The sequence below is a fragment of the Pomacea canaliculata genome, linkage group LG11 (genome assembly GCF_003073045.1).
Source record: "Pomacea canaliculata isolate SZHN2017 linkage group LG11, ASM307304v1, whole genome shotgun sequence".
NCBI classification, from domain to species: Eukaryota; Metazoa; Mollusca; class Gastropoda; order Architaenioglossa; family Ampullariidae; genus Pomacea; species Pomacea canaliculata.
In genome coordinates this window covers 6,740,827-6,762,096 of record NC_037600.1, presented here as the reverse complement: position 1 = coordinate 6,762,096, position 21,270 = coordinate 6,740,827, and the positions used below count along the sequence as shown (strand labels likewise).

The 21,270-nt window shown below is 37.6% G+C and overlaps 2 protein-coding genes across 7 annotated transcripts; one reads left to right on the top strand and one right to left on the bottom strand.

Moving 5' to 3' along the window:
* Nucleotides 1-236: 236 nt before the first annotated feature.
* LOC112575713 lies at nucleotides 237-7,618 on the bottom strand. Of its 4 annotated transcripts, none has more exons than XM_025257701.1 (4): nucleotides 7,387-7,618; nucleotides 6,102-6,208; nucleotides 1,573-1,969; nucleotides 237-1,384 (listed from the first exon to the last, which is right to left on the bottom strand). In XM_025257701.1, the coding sequence occupies exons 3-4, from the start codon at nucleotides 1,879-1,881 to the stop codon at nucleotides 791-793; spliced, it is 903 nt and encodes a 300-aa protein (XP_025113486.1). In that variant the 5' UTR covers nucleotides 1,882-1,969; nucleotides 6,102-6,208; nucleotides 7,387-7,618; the 3' UTR covers nucleotides 237-790. The 4 variants fall into 4 exon arrangements, with proteins under 4 accessions (XP_025113486.1, XP_025113488.1, XP_025113489.1 ...); XM_025257703.1 differs by having other exon boundaries at nucleotides 6,140-6,208; XM_025257704.1 differs by lacking the exons at nucleotides 6,102-6,208; nucleotides 7,387-7,618 and adding an exon at nucleotides 5,915-6,078.
* Nucleotides 7,619-9,161: 1,543 nt separating this feature from the next.
* On the top strand, nucleotides 9,162-21,169 carry LOC112575029. 3 transcript variants are annotated; one of them, XM_025256519.1, is made up of 8 exons: nucleotides 9,162-9,557; nucleotides 13,711-13,834; nucleotides 14,560-14,723; nucleotides 14,938-15,681; nucleotides 15,931-16,136; nucleotides 17,142-17,606; nucleotides 18,083-18,438; nucleotides 18,662-21,169. In XM_025256519.1, the coding sequence occupies exons 1-8, from the start codon at nucleotides 9,519-9,521 to the stop codon at nucleotides 19,015-19,017; spliced, it is 2,454 nt and encodes an 817-aa protein (XP_025112304.1). In that variant the 5' UTR covers nucleotides 9,162-9,518; the 3' UTR covers nucleotides 19,018-21,169. The 3 variants fall into 3 exon arrangements, with proteins under 3 accessions (XP_025112304.1, XP_025112307.1, XP_025112305.1); XM_025256522.1 differs by lacking the exon at nucleotides 9,162-9,557 and adding an exon at nucleotides 12,352-13,293 and having other exon boundaries at nucleotides 13,711-13,828; XM_025256520.1 differs by lacking the exon at nucleotides 9,162-9,557 and adding an exon at nucleotides 12,352-13,293.
* Nucleotides 21,170-21,270: the final 101 nt, after the last annotated feature.

Here is a 21,270-nt window from a genome sequence, read left to right as displayed (position 1 = left end):
TCATTAGCTTTTCGCGAAACATTTTAAGGGATTATGATACTATAATGTATTGAAAGATAAATTTGATGTCAAAGAAAGTTTTGTTGAAATGCATAATGCATCCAAGCAGTCGAAATCTTTCTCCAGAACATAAAATACAAAAATACTTTTTATCACACTAAAAGTCACTAAACTATCTAGAAAACAAATGATATAAAATCAAAGTTTTGATAAAAAAAGTATAGAGAAACTGGGTATAATTTTCTGATATTTTTATTTGTCCCTCAGTGTTTAAGGCAAAAATTTGGTTTTAGCAAAATACAACATTACAAACCACATCAAAATAAAAATATTTGCAATAATCATGCGTGTCAACAGATCTACTTCTACACAAGCAGGAGCCAATTAGTAAAACAATAATAAAAATAATAAAAATTTTCTGTTATTTTTATTTGATACCTCTGCTGATTCAACTCAGGGGAAGAGCTGGGACCATAAAATTATAATGACCTGTCTGTGAATAAACGTGTCTCCACAAATTTTACTTCCACCTGTGCATAGTAGTGTTGTTTGTAGGCATCATGGTATTTCGAGAACAAAGGAGCGATTAAAACCAGAGTTTGTGACATGAGACTTTGTACTGAGCTTTCACCCAATCACAGAATAAAAAAATAAAATATAACCCGCTAGGTCTTTAAATGTTCTGTCTCGAAAGTGCCAGTCAGTCAGTATATATAGGTACATCATGTTGAAGTAACGAGACTTTAAACTCTTCCACTAAATACCCTTTAATTGTAGTGTGACTCCCTGTCTATGCATCGTCTTCTATTAGACTGGCTTCCGATTTTCTTCTAAACACGAAGATATTTTCTCGAAACCAAAAGAATGTTGAGTTTTTCCTTAACGACAAGCTGTCGTTGTCATGCGGATGGAAACCAGCTTCGTCCAGCAGGCGTTTAACATCTTCAGGGCTCTTGTTGTTCACGTGATGAAACCCGTCTTGACCCGGATGTGCCCAGCTCAGCACGATGCCCTTCCGCGCGTGGCGCGCGATGTTGTCGACCAGCACGACCTCGAAGCGTGCAGGCACGTGCTCCGCCACCTCCAGACTGACGACCCAGTCGTACACCGGAAGTCCGAACTGAGGAAGCGTCAGGTCCATGAACTTGACGGCCCCGGATGTGACGTTTTCGCAGAAGGGGGCCCCGTCGTAGGCGTCGTAGGAGGCGACCAGCCCTTGTTGGAGGAGATACTCCTTGTATTTTCCTGGACCGTCACCAAAGCTTCCAACACTCTGGCCGGACAGAAATCGACTGAGAGAATCCGCCATTTTCTGGTCAAACAGGTGAGCTTTAGATTCCTTGGGGTCACTTTCTTCTTTGCACCAGCCACCACTGCTGGACACCTGACAGGATAAAGGACACAAACACACCACACACACGTTTTTCATATTATTTTTAATGTAATATCCTGAAAAATAAATAGATTGTGTGTGAGAGAGAAAGAAAGAGAGAGAGAGTGTGTGTGTGTGTGGAAGACAAAGAGAGCAGGAAAGAGTAAAGAAGAAACAAGAAGAGATAGCGAGCATCTTACATCTTTTTTGTTCTGTAGTTTCGCCTTGTCGCACTCTAGTTGTCCCAACTGTTGTTTTAAATCGTTCAGCATTTTGGATAAGGTGTTGCGCTGTTCCCTCATATGGGATGCTGAAGTGCATTCTGGGCATCCCGGCCGGTCCGCATGGAACATTCTAGACTCTTGGTCACTCGACTGTGGCTCCACGTCTGAAGACATATGCTGAGGCCGGTTTCGGTAGGTTGGCAGGAGGTAGATGAAGAGGAGGAGGCAGATAACACACACCAGGAACCCTCCCACGAGGAAGTGAGACCGATTTTGTTGGAACATTTTGGGGCGTTTTTTTTTGTTTTTTGGTGATTTGTTTCCCCTTCCAGCGAAGCTAATAACTGTTTAGTTACCCACCGGTTGTTTCAACCTGCGAGACAGACAGAAAAAGAACCTATTTAAAACGAGGCTAAAGACAGATTACAGTATGCTGATCTTCAATGTCTTCCGGTTTCAACGGAAGTACACCACTTTAAGTGGAAGAAAATTATCGTTACAAGTGTAGGGCAACCGATTGTCCTTGCCTTGCTGTGCGATGGGATGTGTTATCTATAGACTTGCTGATGGCAGTTGCTTAGAAACCAATAACAGACTGAAAAGAGAATTGTTAAATGCACATAATGAGACCGCATTGAAGACTCGTATTTATAAGATCAGCCTGGCTTCAAGCATGTTGCGCTTGAAAGCAAAAATTAATACCTTGAATCGAAAACTTGCAAAAAAGAAATTTTCTAAAACATCATTAACACGTGGCCAAGCAACGGACTACTTCGGTAAATTATGCATCATCACTAAAATTATTGGATTCAGATTTTGAAGTCGAATTGCTTCCGCCGAGTAACCACGATATCTTCCCGAGATGATCAAGCAGACGACCAAGACAGACAGCAAGTGTCGGTGAGCACTGCTAGGGTTTGATCGGTGGTGTCTCGTGAGTTAGTTTGGGTTTTAAAGTGAACGTTTCAAATTTTAAAAAATTATAGAAAACTGTCTCACTTGGTAAGAAATCTTTGTCATATGTCATTAGGTCACGTGACGGAAAACGAGACTATGCAATCGAAAGAGTCCCGTGTCATTTCTTTTACGTAACACAACATGCTATAAAACCTTCAACTTTTTCCACATGAACAGACATGAAAGTATACGAGATTCCAATTGATCCTACTCTTTACGAAATTCTAAGCAGTTTTATTTTGCCTTGAGTGTCCCTTTAAGACGATATCTAAACCAGAAAGTAGCGCACGAATTCTGGTCTTATCCTTGTTATGGGCAAGTTGACCCAGCGGGTCAGTAAGGTGTGGGTCAGCATAAAAGAAACTACTACACATGGATTTTCTACAGGTTTCGGAAACATTTAGCCAAGACTTCTGATATGTAACCTCTGAGTTATTTATGTAATACTCTATCTCTTTACTGCTATCGTCTGACATCTAGCGACAACAAAACACAGACATGTTGGTCCAATATTGGACCTTACAGGGACAGAATGACAACGAGAGGTTACCTTGTGTTGGCGGCACGCTGTGCCTGTTGTGAGCAAGTTTGCAGACTCACTAAAAATATGGATGTGACAATACACTCTTCAATGAGTTTTCTCTCATAAAGGAATCATGCTTTACTTTTCTTTGTTGTGGTAGTTCATCCTATAATGTGTATTTTAAGCACAACCCTCTGCCTTCACAGCAGCACGGTTTAAATGAAATAAAAACTTGACCCGTGCGTGTCCTAACCTAACCCCTGTTTCATTGAAATAGAGATCCTTTACTGCTAAATCTCAATCGAAGCCACAATTTTGCTGTTGGAACACTTAATGAAAATTTCTGGTTCCGCCCTTCATTTTCCATTGCTAGCATCAACATATTCGTTTATCAAAGAATTGCAGGTAAACAAGAAACATTTTTTTCGGGATATTGCACATTCCAGTCGGTCGGAATCTGGGCTGGGTTCCTAAAATTTCCCATTCTGTTTGGATGCGAAACGTTGCTCTCAAGAAGACTTATCAAACTGAGGGATATATTTTCCTTTTGAAAATTTAGAAAAGATAAAACATAAACTTACAGTCAGGTGAGTAAAGACACAAAGTCTGCAGCAATCTTGTTCAGTGAATTAATGGATACTACATTGTATATCACGGGCTGACATATTGCTCTGAAGAATAGGTGTTGGTGAGCAAATTTTCCACCATGCTTAGATATTAAAGCTTTCTAATTAAAAATTTACAAGGTTTAGTCTTTATCGCACTTCTAACTTTTCTGTTTTTTGTGGTTTGTTTTTGATTGAACTAATTTAAGTCAAAATCAAAAATCAAATCAAAACAGACTTTATTGTCTGCCCAGGAGGACAGAAATTTGTCTTTGCTCACATACTCATACAGACATTTAACAAACAGTTAGGAGTAAAAGTGAGGAGTAAGTCATCAATGATTCCTATTAAACGACTTTTCAGTATACAACTTGTACAGTTTCTTATGCCATAGTTAGTTAGTTACTGCCCGTTATGCCGGTCGGCACACCATATTTTATAATAAATGTTTGTCTAATGTCAGTATATGTACAAGTTAGCATGACAAAGATCTTCAGTTATATAAAACACTCCATACAAGATAATAAAGGACAGATTATTTCTCCATTTTTTTCCATAAAAAAATTAGAAATTCATGACTGGTGAAACTGTTCCACCCTGGCTGTCCTTAATGTTCCTTAGTTCCGCCACAGGCTCTGATAGTGAGTAAACTACTTAAGCTCAAATAACTTTGAACACGTAGACAAAGAGGAACAACATATCTAGAAGAAGGTTGCAGGAATGACAGAAGAAGAGATGGTATTGTTTTCACTATTGCACATTGAAAGTCACGCAGAGTGAGATTTTTAAGCAGAATTCCTCAGTGGTAACATGAGATTTCTATGTTCTACAAATACACTTGATGATGGATCAAGAATGGTATATTTGATTTGTACTTACCGACGAAAACACAGAAGGCCATTTTCACTTTCTTGTAACTTATTTTAGAAACTGTAAAGAAGATCTGCAGGTCCTCACGACTGACCTCCTACTTCACTATTCACGACTGTCAAGCTATCTCCAGGTAAAAGAAAATCGTCACGAAACTGTTTTTCACCTCTATGAGGCTGTATTCAGGTCAAATCCTGGCTGATGTGTCTGTCCTTTGTCCCCCGACAAAGCCACGGTCCCCAATGTGCGTGACATGGCAGACACCCGGTGTACATGAGTCGACCCGCACTAACAATGGCAGAAACTTGAGTAACAAGTATTCTGGGTGGAAGTGCCTTCTACCATTCAACCATTGTATAAAGTAGTGTGAGTAGCCATGACCAGCCAGCGCTTGAGTACCTAGAGACACTTTGTGTGCACAGACAACATCCTTAATATGTTGATCTTTGTAGAGCTTACTTTAATTGTTGTATATGTATGTCTATATATATATACTGCTTATTAATTTCTTTTGTAACTTATTTATATGAGCAGCAACTGGCGCCAGGAATGACCCAGGAGTGAGACTTTGAGTACGTGACCCATGTAACTGGATCAACTGATATGGTTCTTTATAAAACAATCCGTTGTTTTGCAGTCTAAACATACGCAGGTCCCTGTAAACAATTTTAGCTAAACTTTTTAATATAACTGTTTTGAAAACAGCACATACATTGTTAAATGTTTTCAATAATAAACGATTGTGATGATGTGATTCTTTAGACATTTTCTTACTTTTTATCTCTGAATTTATAGAAATGTGTACCCTATCCTCACTATTGCTGATCGTGGGCTGGCTGAACGGACCGTCACTGCAACTCCACCTGCCATTCACTTGATTAAATCTGGTCAGCAACTGTATCTACTGTTGCTGGGTATATGTATATTGTGTGTGGGGAGAGAGAGGACATGCACTTTAATCAACTTATATATATATACACACGTATGTGTATATTGCTAGCGTGTGAACACTGCCTGTACCTGCCTTGTGGATCAATAATAATAATATACTGTATTGTAACACGCACACGACAGGCACTTTACAAGATTTCAAATGACAAAACAAACAAACTATAGACTACAACCTTTATCTTTAAAGCAAAGCAAACGTTCTTACACTTGATGATGATAATAATGCGTATTTATGCACATTGAACTATTTGTTCCTGGTGTAAAGAGAAACACGAGTAAACAGCATTAAGGGTAGAATAAACCCACACTACCAGGCTGCCTGCACCATGTTTACCGTCCTGATTGATAGTGTAAAGCAAAGCATGGTCACAAACTGCATTCACACATTTCACGACCTTTATATTAAACTTACCTGACAGGTGCAAAGGTAAAACTGTGTGTTGTGTATGGATTCCGACAGAGACGCAGGCAAATTCTATGCAGCAGAGAAACCCTAAATTTTTTTTTACAAAATGCATTCATTATGTTTTCAAACATTTTCGTGCTTCATGAGAACAATGTTCAGTACAAAGGAGAAACATGTAGAACCTATTTTTAACCTGTTATTTTGTGATTCTTCCGGCGTACGATACTTGACCTTGTTCGGAGGGATATCGACTTCATAGCACCTCTCCAAATCGACTTTCCCGCCTTCTGTGGTGGATGTCTGTTTGAAGTAAAAAAACAAGTCCTTGCGTGAAAACATCGACCATCTTTTAACTGTTTTGTTATCTTATCCGTATTTACGTTCGACCCAAACTTTACCCTACGATGGGCCTCAAGTGAAAGACGGCGAAGATGGTGTTTGATGTACCCAGGCCTGCGGCTGTGAAGAGGACCAGGCGTTGGCGAGTGGATTTTTTTCCTTCTTTATCCTCTAAAGAAACACCACGCATTTTTTTTTAACAGGGTGAGGTTGCTAGCCCCACGCCCAAACCTTCACCTTCAACCGGGCTTGGGACCGGCAGGTTACCCGAGTGGTTTCCAGGCGGAATTCTTCTAAAGAAAGGTTGATGAAAACATTCCTTATTACTGTGTACTTCTCTGCAGCCTAGTCAACATTTGGGTACCCAACACAACCATGTTGACTTTTCTAAAAATGAACAAAATAAATAATTTAATTAATTATGTTAATGTATGTAGTAACACATTAAAAGATAATTATATTTTCCATTCAACAGGCAAATTACATGAAAAGCTTTGATAAAACAAAGTTACTAAGATTTTACTTTTTGTTTCCGCTCTTACCGTTCCTTGTTTTTGTTACAGTTTGTTTACGTTAAAACCTGATAACTTTATATTGACATGTGATACAGGCCTAAAATTTGTTTGAAGCTTTACTTTATCCATATTCAAAAATTTCAGTGACAGCTTTTCAAAATATAAATATGCCCTCCACGACGAAATGAGTCTTAAGTCGCGCGGAGCAGTTTTGTGCTGGAGGCCCCGAAAGGTGATAGGGGTCACTTTGGTGCAGTTTGTTTCTTTAAAAATGGATTTCTTTGTTATTAAACTATCAGGAAAATAAACTGCTATACATTCATTTGACATGCACTACAGGTACATATGTACACTTATACCCCCACAATAGGCGTGCGAATATACAATAAGTATTTACCCTTTCCTAAATACACCAAGAAATGTATACACTTCTACCCATTTATATATCTCAAGTGTAAAGGTTAATAAAAAAAAACCTCAGCAAAGGTTCCCAAGTAGACTCATCTTGTGCAGTAGATGACATGGTAATTTAATTAAGAGAATGCTATTTTAGTCGATTTGACCCCGTTGAAGAAGCGTCTGCTTTTAGTATAATTATATATATAGATGTAGATGTGTATATACCTTCTTTGCAGATGAGTGAAGTCGGAAGAAATTTTTCTGCTTCGGTTGCACATGTTTCACACACACACCTGGATGATCCACATTGTCCCCCTTGTCGCTGTGGTAAACAAACTTAATTGGTGGACCTTCTATAGTTTGGACTCACTGCATGATCCACCGTGAAGTTCTAGCTTCCAAAGATTTGAGTGTTGAGTTGAACACAGTGCTAACAGATGTCATAAAAATGGTGAACTTTGTAAAGAACAGTTCTGCCAGGTCTCGCCTGTTTGCTCTGATATGTAAGGACATGGGAGCCGACTATGACACCTTGCTCTATTACTGCGAATCAAGGTGGTTGTCGCGTGGAAAAGCTCTCGCAAGAGTCTTTGAATTGCGGGAAGAATTGTGGGTGTTTCTGAAGGAGAACTCTTTCAACAAGGCTGACCTGCTTAAGAAAGACCGATGGCTGCTGCTAATGGCATATTTATCGGACATATTTGAGAAGCTGAACGTTGTGAATACTTCTATGCAAGGAAAGGACACCACCATACTACAAACAACTGACAAGATGAATGCTTTCGTCCGAAAAATTTCGTTGTGGACGCAAAAGATACGCCAAGAAAATATTTTTGATATGTTTCCGTGCTTGTGTAAGTGCAAGGCTGACTTTAACTTGAATCTTGATCAGGTGAAGAATGTAATTATTGCCCATCTAAACGGACTGCAAGAAAGGTTTCAGCATTACTTCGCTGAAATTGATGTGACTAAATACGATTGGATTCGTAATCCATTTCTGGCTGATCCTAGCACAAGCGGGTTGTCCACGCAAGAAGAAGAGCAGCTCATCGACCTTTCGAGTGACCAATCCCTGAAAATGGTCTTCCACACAACACCAGTGACAACATTCTGGATTAGCGTCAACGGTGAATATCCTCTCCTTTCTGAGAAAGCAATGAAAGTTCTGCTGCCATTTTCAACTTCGTATATGTGTGAGCAAGGATTTTCAGCATTGGCAGCACTGAAGTCGAAATACAGAAATCGTGTGGACGCAGAGGCTGAGCTGCGAATAGCAGTGGGTACGAACATCGCACACAGGTTCGCTTCTCTATGCAACAGCAAACAGGCTCAACCTTCTCATTAATCAAAGTGAGTGTCCAATAAAATAATATTTATTAGCTTTAGTAAAATTCCATTAACAGTTATACTTCTTGCAGATACGAACTTTGTTCTTCCGTTGTTGAATTGCATTGATTTCCTCGACGCGGCGTTCGAGGTTAGCTAAAGCTCCCCCCCCCCCCCGCTCTTCCACCGACCTAGCTGGCTAAGGGGGTCGCGGACGTACCGGTGTTCGTCAGGGGGGTCGTCACATGTAAAAGGTTGAGAACCGCTGCTTTAAGGTGTTCAGGGATCACAAACGCTCACATAATAATGACATCAGGTATTAATTAAGTGCAGGCATGAAGAATTGAGGAGCGAGTGGAACAATGCCCTCGATATATTTTTAAGAAATGGGTTTTTGTGTCCTTATATTATTATTATTATTATTATTATTATTATTATTATTATTATTATTATTATTATTATTATTATTATTATTATTATTATTATTATTATTATTATTATTAATGTATATTATACTATCAAGCTATTATACACATCATTACAAATTACTATAAGTGGCACACAGTAACTAATACTAATAAGGTCAGTACAAGATATAACCATATAGTACAACTTATTACCACATGCAGTGTTAAATATTATCAGGTGAGAGCTTATCTTAAACTTACAGTACAACAAGAAGTATCCTATCGTGCAAATACAAGTTATACATATTTAATAAAGTACAGTAAATACGAAGACGGGGGGAGGCGGGGTCATGTTAACATCGCGACTGTTTATATGTGTGAATGAGGGAGAGTATAGAAAAAAACATGATGTGATTCACAGTGTTCACACATTTGTTTCACTGGTGTACAGACCTCACTCACTGTGTGCTTCATGTGTAAAACGTAGGCAGGCCAGGCTAGATTGATTTGTTTGTGACAGCGCGAGAGGAAATATAATAACCTTTGTAATTATTGTGTTTATATGTGGGCTGTGTGTTATATCACTGATGCGTGCTTGACATGTCTTTTTTTAATTTTTAAGGAATGCCTTTTCATCTATGTTTTGATACAGATGTCTCTGAGGTAAGGTCTTACTGTTTTAGTATTTGACAGTTTATGAGTGGTACTGACTGTGATAAGGTGTGCGTGAGAGAGACACATCAATTACACAACTCACCTGGCTCAGGTGCTCCTGTGTAACGGTCACACAATATCCTCGAACGTGCTGCTGGGAACAAAACGACCTATTTATTGCCGCTACCGTTTCGATTTAGCTATCTCTCTTTCTTTCTTAAGGGAGAACGCATCTAAGAAATGCAGACTGTGCGAGGCTACAAGTTTGTGTCTGTGAGCGAGCGTGTGCGTTTGCGTATGTGCGTGTGTTCATGTGTGTGTATGCGTATGTGTTTGTGCCTGTGTGTGTATGTGCGCTCGTATGAGTGTCTTATTACCTTTATTTCATTTTCCAATCACTGTTATTGAATAAAAAAAATGCTACTTCTTTTTAGCTACATTTGAAGCGTTCTGGATTTAAATTTTGAAATAATTAGTGTTTTTCTTTTAGTATTTTTTGTTATTAGTATTTTCGTTTCATTCGATTTCTTTATCTCCCTCGACACACCTTACATAAGGGAAGTAACTCACTTTACAACAAAACCATTCGTGGCAGAGTTTATTCCCTTTAAAATCACGCACAAAACAATCTGATTCATTGACTTTAAAGTCGGAAGGACCCATGCCTGTGCTACCCCTCTTCCTTACAAAAATGACAGTTGATAACACATTTAACCAGTTATTGCCCAGTGTCCTACGTAGAGGGCTGTTAAGTACAGATAAGTACCAAAGCAACCACGTGACCCTGTGCGCATTCAGTGCAGGCTCTCAGTTATTTGTTGCAGTAAATCCTCGAAGTTTGCCATGTGCCATGTAGTATGTAGGCGGCAGGTTGTATTTTGTGGCTTTAAAGACACCTTCTGACATTCACTACAAGTGATGGCAAGTCTACAGGTGTTGTGCTTGTTTATAGTAACTGATGCAACGTAGATAAACTATCCACATATCCATTTTGGTAAATTCGATTCCAATCTTATGAACACAAGCGTAACATCCCTTTATTGTCCACCATTCATTGAGAGATAAAAAAAGTCAGATCATGAAGCAGTCTATGGATATTGTTCTTATATTGTGCAATATTTTTTTTTTGTTTATTTCAAGTCATCCCAGTGTCATATTCTTAGGACAGGATGTGTCCACCCCCCCTACCCCCTCTCCCCCCGAAAAAAAAATGAATACTGCCTAACATTATTTGTGTTCCGGTTACTCCAAGTAACACAACTTTTACAACTGAAACAAAATTACTCAAAAATGTAACCAGAGAGATAACGGGTTAGTAAAATAGTTTATATTTTCTGATCATGAAGTTAATGCCCACATTCTCATGCTCCGAAATTAGTCAGTAAATATGCTGTGTATCCTAACTGTCGCATAATAAGCAAGTTGTTGATTAAAAAAAACCATAGTTAATATTAACAGGTGTCGACAATGAGGTCCACGGGAAGTTGATTGTAGAGGAAACTCACCAGAAGTGCTAAAGAGAGATGATCTATTCTCACACTGTCCTTAAATCTCTAGTTATCTGGGTATTTTGTCTATTTGAGTGCTCGTCTGTAGGTATGTACACAACATCCTTACTAAAACAAATATCAATGCATCATTAAAACGAAGATATTAAATAATTTTACTAAACAATATACAGCCCAAAAAAGGCAGAAAAAAGCAAGTAAACTATGCAAATAAAGTCAGGGATATGAAGTTAACATTAACAAGTGACATTTCCTTTTTTGACCTTTCAGTCAGTCTTCTGTATACAATAGGCAGGATGGTACTAAGCGCACCTCCTATTCAGTCTATATATAACACAATCACCTCTCTTGACCGGTTAGCGGATAGTTTAGCTCAATGGTTCGTAACTGGGGTTCGATCGAACCCTAGGGGTTGGGTGAGTCGGTCTCGGGGGTTCGGAGGAGCCTCCTCCACGGAGGTCAAGACACACCCGCAGTTCGTGATGACACTAAAGAAGGGTTCGGTGACTGCGCATATGAAACTTGTGGGTTCGGTACCTCAAACTAGGTTAAGAACCACTGGTTTAGCGACTGCAGCCTTTACCCCATCCCCCAGTCAAACAAAAGTATTTATTCATTCATATGTAATGGTGAGTGTTTCAACGTAACTGTAACGGAAGTTCGTAAATCATGTTATCAAAAGGGCATTAATTAGATCAAGCACACTAGAAAAAGTGTTAAAGGAACCTTCTGTATTTTCTATGTCAATATTTTATCTGAAGCAAACACTTGACTCGATATTTCACTGATAATTGGCTGGCTAGCAGCCGAATATCATAAAATGAGTTCTTGTTTTGAAGCATTCTAAAATATTACTTTGACCAAAAAAAGAAAGTTTTTTGAAGGATTTTTGTTGTTGTTGTTGTTGTTGTTGTTGTTGTTGTAATTTTCATGTGGTATTTTCATGTTTAGAATAAGCATTGAATATTATCTAAGATATCACCTGCATCTCACTGTTGCTGGAAATATGTGTGTGTGTGTGGAGGGGTTGGTGGATGTGTGTGAGAGAGAAACAGAGAGAGACAGAGCAAAAAAGAAATTATTTCAAAAATGTATATGTATGCATCTATCTCTATATTGTTAGTACGGGCACTATTTGGACTTGTCCTTATGGATATATAAAGCTGTGTTGTATAAATCATCGTCACGTGAGATATTGCACCATTAAGATAAAAATACGAGAAAAGGGGCGTATTGCAGGTGATAACCGGAGACTATCACCTGACATACCCGCTCTCATCGTACAACAGGTAGGACATTAGCTCTGAGGATAAAAGAAAGAAGGAAGGCGAGAGAGATTAACGCAAATTAATTACATTGAATATTTTTTTTTACATTTAACAGCTTACACAGTGTTCTTAAGTTTTAAAATTTTTTAATCGCCACTTTCTCATATCTCTCCTTTATGCCAGTTCTCATGTAAATAGACAGATAAATAATTATACTGATAGAGCTCATGTAAATGCACTATATTGTATTTTGTAATAAAAGTGATGATGTCTGTTATATTTAGTCGTTTTTGGGAAGGCATATGAATCATATTAACATCAAATACTGTTGATTACATGCATATCAACATTGAGTGGCTGTACAGAAACATGACTCTTTTTCTAGTAAGCAAAATATTTCAAAAAATGGCATTCTATTATATGTTAACTTATGAAGTGTTCAGAGTTATAAAACTCTTTTTGTCAAGAGTTCTGGTACATCTAGGACAACACTTAATTAATTACCCTTTAGTCTCCAACTAGACATGGATTTTCAAAGGGCGTGAGAGTTAATAGTAAAAAAGTATTGGAAGACATAAATACTTTCTGTTAATGTGTCCTAACCATAGTATGTGTATTAGTGTGTGTGTGTGGATACACGTGTGGGTATATATCTTATTTTTATTCATTTTAAATCAGTTTCTTTTTAGAAGCTACTAGTCATCACTTTTTATAATGTGGCTCATATGGTATAAACCCTATTGATTTATTTTGTATTATCTTCTATTTTATTAGATTATAGTGTACAATGCATTGAGCTATTCCTTTATATATTATTTAATTGGGTAAGTAAGCCTGCAGATGTTGAGCAAAGACCCGTTTCCTACTCTTTCAACATAAGCAGACAGTAGATGTTGCCTCTACAAACAAGATCCTGCGAGGGTCCACGTGTTTACTATGTCTGGTCATTCCCTCTCTGCTTCACAACAGGTGTGATCAAACTGAAAAAAACATTTATCCTTCTCCCGATTTACTATTAATGCGTAGCGCAAAATTTGCTGTTTCTTATTAAAAGGGGTTAAATTGAGGGGTTAAATTTTTTTAGGAACTAGTGCATCTGTGTCAGTTAAACTAGAATAATTATCTTAAAAGTTATGACACGAAAGAAGCTCCAATGGTAATGTGTTGGCTACTGAAGTCTTTGCAATGAAATATAAAAGACATGTCTTGTCCTTCTATCTCTGTGTATTAATGTCCATTTCGTATGCGCTCGTATTTCGGTAGAAACCTGATCTTGTGTCAGTATATTAATATTTATCAAATAACTTTGAAGTATTGTTTCCAAGTTAACAATATTGTTATCATACGTTTGTTTTAAATCTCTATGCCCCTATGGTCATACTGCAGACCGGATGTACGGTCGTCACTGGCAGACCTGATGGAGGAGAAGAAAGTCAGTCTGGTGATGATTCCATCAAAATTTACCTTCACTGTGTCTCTGACAGTAAAGCTGCTCTTCTTGTTGGTACAGGTGAATCATTTATTCTTATAAGTAATACTAACGGGTAAAAACGAGTAAACATCAATTTCTACTACAGGTCTAACAGCCAATTATCTTGAGGTCCATTCAGGTAATAAATAAAAACTAAAGCACGAGTTCAAGACCAACCTAGAGTAGGATCAATGCACCTAGAGACCCATTAACCGTGTTTTAAACTGCCACTGTAGACTGGTCAATCCATGCAAAACCTATTTACATACTTTTTCTCGATCTAAGTGTCGAGCCTTGTCAGCAAGTATGACCAGGTCTTCCCTACCCGACAATCGTATCTGCACAACAACACAAATTGTGGTCAACTAGCATCAGACCAGTGATAATGATGATGATAGCCGGTCTTGCTCTACAAAACAGTATCACATAAACTAGACTGATAACACGTGCTTGAATTTCTAGCTTCAGAAAAAATAATCATGTAAGATGATTTAAAAAAAAACACACTGTGATGACTATTTTATTCTTTCTTTTAATTATTTGCAATCATACAAAGTACAGCAATTATTCTGGTATTGTATATATTGTCCGTTGAATGCTCTTTTGAACATATTCAGCATTGTAGACAATTTTTTCGTATACATAAAAAAGTTCGTTTTGTTAATTTTAACAATTAATATCATATAAACAAAGAAAACTCACATGGCTGTCCAGCTTAAACACGAGAATACAGAATTTCCGGTAAAGTTTTCTTTTGTTTTCAGGAAGCAATTCTCCTCTTCAAACAATAGCACAAAATACAGGTGCGGATGTGCAGCTTCCAATTAACTCATCTTTAGTAGAAAGCAAGACAATTGTTGTCATTCGCGGCTCTCACTCTCAGATCGAAGCAGCAGTCAGCTTCATCAATGAACTGACCTCTGTAGAGGTATGCAAGAATTTTCACAAACTAAAACTTTCCTTTAGATGATAAAAATGTGTTTAAAACTCTGCAATCTAAATATTCTCCAAAAAACAAGAGACAGAAGCCAAAGCTACAATAGTTTGCTTATTATTATATACATAGTCGTTATCATCATTGTCTCTCTTTATTAAAGCCAGTGTTTTCTTTAATTATTAATTTTATCTTGATCCTATAACAGGAACAGGAAACAGAAATGGAGAAGTTCTGGCTTCAGTGGGTTGAAAATGCATTTCCTGATCTCGACTCTCGCGCTTACTTTTTCCCTCCTATACACTTTAACCGTGTACCTATGACCACAGATGTTATTGCTGGTCAGGAAGTTCTGGTCCTTCAATCAACATCGGGAGAGGATGGTCAGCATAATCAGCAGGAGAGAAGTCAATCCATTGCTTCTGAGATTTCAAGTTCTCGGCCCACTCGCGTCCAAGACAGTGATGTCAGAGACGATGCAGCCCACCACCGGGTCCTTTCTTGTCTTCAGGAATTATTTCAAAGAAAAGGAGAAATCGTGGTTGTAATAAATAAACTCAACTTTCAGCAATACCTGAGTGAACCTTGTTATAATGCAGCGGCTGCTCAGCTTCCCCTGCCGGCCAGTCTTTCTCCTTCTCTGCCACGAAATTGGAAACAGGGAGACTTTGATTTGCTTTTTATTCACCGAAACTATGGCATTATTGTCTGTGAGGTGAAAGCTTTCGGAGACAATGTGACGGAACTTAACATGACACAGCAAGATATAGACAATAACATTAGAAAGAAACTAGAAGTCGCCATGACACAGCTGGACAAGGCGGAGGCCATGTTGTCTCACCTGGTGTCTGACATCGCTCCTGGTCTGCGCATCACTAAGACGATCGCCGTCCCTAACCTCACTAATTTCCAAGTACAACAGGCCTTATCTAATGACCTGCATTTGGCTGAGGTAAGGATGTAATATTATTTTTTCTCCAAAGAATACTGCATGTTCTCAGTAATCATCGTGATTGTCTTGTTTACTGGTTGTAATTAAAGTGTTCTTTACGATTTTGTTTTCATAAATCTTTTTCTTTTCCCCTACTTTGAATGTGCTGTGAAGTATTAAACACTCCAATTGCAAGTCATGACAAGCAACTGTCTTATGTTCTCAGATGAAAGTTTCCAGAAAATGTATTAATAGCTCTCGATTTCACAGGAAATGAGTCAATGTCTGGGGACAGCAGATCTTGCCGACATTACTGGTCTTTGTTTGTGCTCCGATTTGCTGTTTGACCAAAATACACAGAAGGAGAAAAAGAGCAAAGTTCTCATTGAACTCGGGAACTGGTGGCAGCGTTGTGTGGCTGGAGCTGGACCTGACAGGTGTATGACAACAGCTTTGTACAAGAGATTAGTAGCCAGGTAAACAGTGATCTAGTGTGCAGTTGAAATACCTTAAATACTTTAAACGATTAAACATAATTGTATTTATAAATATATAAACATCTCACTGCTGTAAAGTTTCATCAGTAAGGTCTCTTTACGAACAAAGGTTGAACAGTTTCAAATGATTTATTCATCGCCTGATATTTTACATTCATTATTAAGAATTATTCTTTAGAACAAAGAAAACAGGCGTGGATAAGAAAAAAAATCTACGGCATCCATTTATAAAAATGACATTGAAATACAGTTGTTTAAAATACTAGACTGTATTCACGAAACTAAGGAGGCTGGCTGCATAAGACAAGTCTGATATAATCATTAAAGTTTACCAGGCTGCGTGGGCAGTTTAGAGTGACAAAACTGTGAAAAAAAAGCTATCAAAATGTTTTTAACCAAGTTTGAAAATTCCTTTTTATTTACACTTGTATAGTAGAATCGCCGATCCTTATCTGTAATACAGACTTAATGCTAAATTTTGCGGAATGAAGAGAAGGATACAATTTATGTATCTCACACAATATTTTCTTACTTTTATATTATAAAGAGTTCTCAATTAAAAAAAATGTTTAGTATATAGTTGTGTTTAAATCACTAAAATACAATAAAACAAAGCTAGCATGACTGTTTTAATTTAGAAAATTTAAAAAAAGAAGTTCTGTTTTCACAATAAAGAAAAGCTTAAACTCGTTTCAATCATGAATGTCTACATCTATTTATGGTACTTAAGGTTGTGTCTCACGTGATTCGTCCGTCTGTGACTAAGTTGATTCATCGGATGTATAGCAGTAGTTTTCAGGTTTAGCATTTAGTATTGCGTACCACGACCTCATCCAGAATTTAGAAGTTTCGGGCTTTTAACTTTCATAATAACACAAAACTGTTTGAAGACAAGAAAAATAAAACACACATAAAACACGATGGTTTGTGTATTGTAGTCGTTGGCTGATTCCCAGAGTGTCAAGAGCTTTTGTTTTGTACCAGGTTCTGTGGTCCAGCAACAACAGTGACTGTCCCATGCACATCTCCTCCACGTCTGAGTATCAAGACCCTGGGTCAGGCCGTGTGGTGGACAGGAGAGGTCTACACCGCTCAAATAGCATTATTCCCAGAACAGGTTGACCTGCTGAACACGGCGCCTTCCAATGCTCACCTTCAAGGACCGCCCGGCACAGGTAAAACTGTGATGCTCCTGCTGATGGGACTAAAATGGCTGAGATGTGGACACGACGTGGATGTTCTGAGTTACTCTACACAGAGTCGTGCGGCGAGCTTCATGTTATACCACCTGTTGCTAAAGACGGTACAAACGCAGCGGACAGCAGGAGAGACACCCGGTCAGCCTCGACTCCGACTCTATGATTTTCACAAAGATGGCATCCAAAAAGCAGTAACAGACCTGCTACAGGCGGAGAGAGAAGGGGCGTTGTACATCCTTGCTGACGAAGAGTAATACAAACGATGATGATGATGATGATGATGATGATGATGATGATGAGGAGGAGGAGGATTAGGACAAATTCTTAAATTTTTCTTGATAGATACAAAAGTACTTTGCATGTTATTTTTTCCACCTAAATGTTTAGCAGGCCATTTTTATCAGAACACGTTAATCTTACATTTGACTTTTTTGATAAAGATAAAGACCTGAATTAAGCTGTATTCTTCTTTAAGTATTTAAGCAGCAATATTAATAAATGATTAAAATTGGAATAAAATAACTAATTATTTATTTATAAACTAATTATTTCTCTTTCTAATTATTTAGGATGCTCCTCGAAATAATTCTCTATTACTTTCAAGTAACAAGCAAAGAAATAGTCATGATCGGATAAAACAGACTTCTAAACGATAAATATATGGTAGCTTTAAAAAATAGTTTCATATAAAATAATATTTCTTCTTCTTTTATATTACATTCATAGACAGAGGACAACACGTCTCGATATGGAATTGCTGAAACAAGTCCATCGTCTCCATATTTGGTCAGCAAATCGCTACAGTGGTGGCTGTCGATCAGATTGTTCAGTGGAGTATTTATCTAGACCTCTTCGCTCTCCGCCGGTTGTCGTAAGGGAAATCGAAAAGGATCTCGCATTTAGAAGACTCGACCCATTGTATAGTGATCGTGATGTGCCCGACCATACAGACGGCCCACCAGTCAGACGACTACATCATCTTTATAATGCTGGCGGTCACACAGATTTTAGTCCAGTTAGCTGTGCCAAGTGCGGTCATGAGGTGGCCACGTTTCTGTTTAGTCTCCGAATTGGTGTTCCAGGTAGGTGCATGTACTGTGTAGCGACTCTTCTGTTACCAGTTAAACAGTTAACAATATGATAAATAATTGCTGGTGAGATAAACAAGATGCAAAAAAAGAGGACAAAGTGTTATTAGATGTGTCTGCCATTGTACGTCATAACAATGTGATTTTTATCTGTCTGTCAATGTGTATGTGGAATGTTGAACAAATGAATTAAACAAAAACTTATTTTAAATGTCAGCAGAGGATGTCACGGCAACTTATACGACTGCCACATCCCATAGGGAGGCAACAACATCACGCTGTTTGCAGTGGAGAGACGTGTTGGTGGTGTATGGTGGAAGTTCTTACCACTCCAATTATGATTTTAAAACAAGCCTTGAGGATGCGGATATTCCAGTGCGTGTGATAGAGAAGGATGATGACTTTGAGGACGTGGCCACTGCCCGCAGTGATGTGGTGTGGTTTGTTCCTGGAGAAATTATTGGCGGTCTTGAGAGAAAAGTCGTCGTCTGTCTGGAGCCTTTTCATGATAAGACTCTTTTTCTATCCCGATGTACATCACAACTTGTCATTATCTCCGTGCCCCAAAATTGATAGCTAGCACAGCTACATCTGTCTTCTGCAGCTTTATATTTGCATCCTTAACACCAACTATTACTCCACTTCTTTAGTAAGCTGGATGTTTGTTGTAATTGTCATTAAAGAAACCCGACAATTGCATGTTTTTGACGAGGACTCAGCATAAGATGTTTACAAGCATTCAGAATAACTGGTGGTTGTTTACAGCCGGAGTTAATGACCTTAGATGCATGTCTGTCTTGTTAAATGTTAAGTGTGAAGGCAATACGCTATACGCATATTGGCGAGTTGTATAGCAGTGTAATTGAATATTTTTAATGACAGGTGACTTTTTTGAAAGTCTGTTGGCAAATTGTTCCCATATTTTTCACAGGCATGATGTCGTGGTAAGGGACATGAGAAAAACGCTAGCCACCTTGTTTGAAATTGTTCACTGCTATTTTTGACACACTTGTCTATCCAGAAAACCAGACACCATCTATGATGACAAAGTCTGATCTGGCTTTACTAATTTTGCGACACATTTATACAGATTTAATAATAATTTGATGGAAATTTATACATGTGCATTGTGTATAATTGGTAGAGAACATGACCTGTTTGTGCTTGTCTGTGCCTCCCTAGGGTAAGGACGAAATAAATCGTAAATATTAAATAAAATACTATTATTTTTAGAGTTTCATAGCATAATGTTTCATTAGTTAGTTTATGCAGAAAATGGTGTATTTTGTATTATGCGTGTTTAAGCCAGAGAAAGCAATGTCACAAACGTAAATCTTTTTATTGATTTACTTACGATATAGCGATTTAAAATTCTGTTTTTTACTCTCCGTAATGTATGTACAGTGTACGAGTATAAATCTTTACACTAATCCCTTCAATAGTGTCTAAGGACCTACTGGAAAAAATAAAAAATAAAAAATAAAAAAATAAATAAAAGTAAAGGAAAATATGCGTATGCTTGCCTGCGTATTAACAACAATAATGTTTTTAGTGTTGATGTTTAGAGAAAGGATAAAAACTGCATGGCATGTATGAGAGTAAAATTACAACTAGTGCTTTGCCATGTTGTTCCTCTTCATTCTGTGAAAAGCTGTAAGGGTGTGTTATAGACTTTCCGCACAAAAAATAGGTTTGTGTTGTCTCCTTTATTTAACCGAAATACAGTAACTTTGTGCATGAAAAGGATGGATAAAGTTGTTTTCATCTTGAATGTTTTGGATAATCACTGGGAAAGCAAAATATAACATGCAGGGTATTAGACATTATTTCAGGTTCAAGCACATTACAGAGAAACAACAAGTATCAAAAAATGTACTGTCCTTTTACTACTCATTTCATCAGTATTAAAATATCTTTGTTTATCAGATGGAGTGTGCAGGGATTTGAAATGAATATTTGTTTTTATGGTGGCTGTTGTATTTATGGCTAGAACCTGTATTTAGCTTTTCGAGATGATTTCCTTGCAAATTCTTGAAGGCGCATTGACCACAAATTAAAAGGATTATCGAAGTTTGTTTTTCCAGAACTTTTCATGGAACATTCGTGATTGTTGTTGTACAGTGCGAAACCTGTAGCATGAACGATTTGTATGATAATATTATCGCAAACACCCGTTGAATTTTCATCTCATCTCAAAACCTTAGCTAGGTGGAAAAAAATATTTTATTTGTGCATGTGTAGCTTGAAAGCATATGTTAGCAAATTTGTTTGCTGCTAATCAGTTCTAAAGTTTTGAGACTGCTAGTTATAACATAAGGTGAATGACTGCTAAGTTTATAATTAATACACTACCTTAACTATTGTCATAATGCAACTTCTTATTAAATTCATCATTTAATAGTTGGTAGCATAGTTGTTAAAATGTCCTGTTGATGGACAGTAAGATGTGTCACACACTCAAGCTCACGCAGTCGTCTGGACATGCTTTTTTGTTCGTGACAAACACGACAACTAAATCTGCCTCTTTGGTTCCCCTGTGTACATTTTATTATATAAACAACAATGTATAGCACTTTATTAAAAGATACAATTAATGTAGAAAATGATTCATCAGTATACATCCATCAGTTACTATTATTACTGAATCATTCTTTGTTGTTATTAATTCATAGAATTGTGATTAGCCAATTGTCTAACCAATAAAATACAAATTAATCAAGCTCAATTTCATTCTCAACAGATTTTGTTTTCTTTTAGAGCGATGACTGGGTTGCATCATTATTAGGTAATTCCGAATTTAACAATAGTCAAAAACCGAGAAAAAAT

Coding starts and splice junctions, on each gene's coding strand:
- LOC112575713 (XM_025257701.1), bottom strand. CDS start 1,881: ATGTTCCAACAAAATCGGTCTCACTTCCTCGTGGGAGGGTTCCTGGTG. Junction 1,385..1,572: donor AACTACAGAACAAAAAAGAT/GTAAGATGCTCG, acceptor TTATCCTGTCAG/GTGTCCAGCAGTGGTGGCTG.
- LOC112575029 (XM_025256519.1), top strand. CDS start 9,519: ATGCCTTTTCATCTATGTTTTGATACAGATGTCTCTGAG. Junction 13,835..14,559: donor TGCTCTTCTTGTTGGTACAG/GTGAATCATTTA, acceptor TTTTGTTTTCAG/GAAGCAATTCTCCTCTTCAA. Junction 17,607..18,082: donor TACATCCTTGCTGACGAAGA/GTAATACAAACG, acceptor TTACATTCATAG/ACAGAGGACAACACGTCTCG.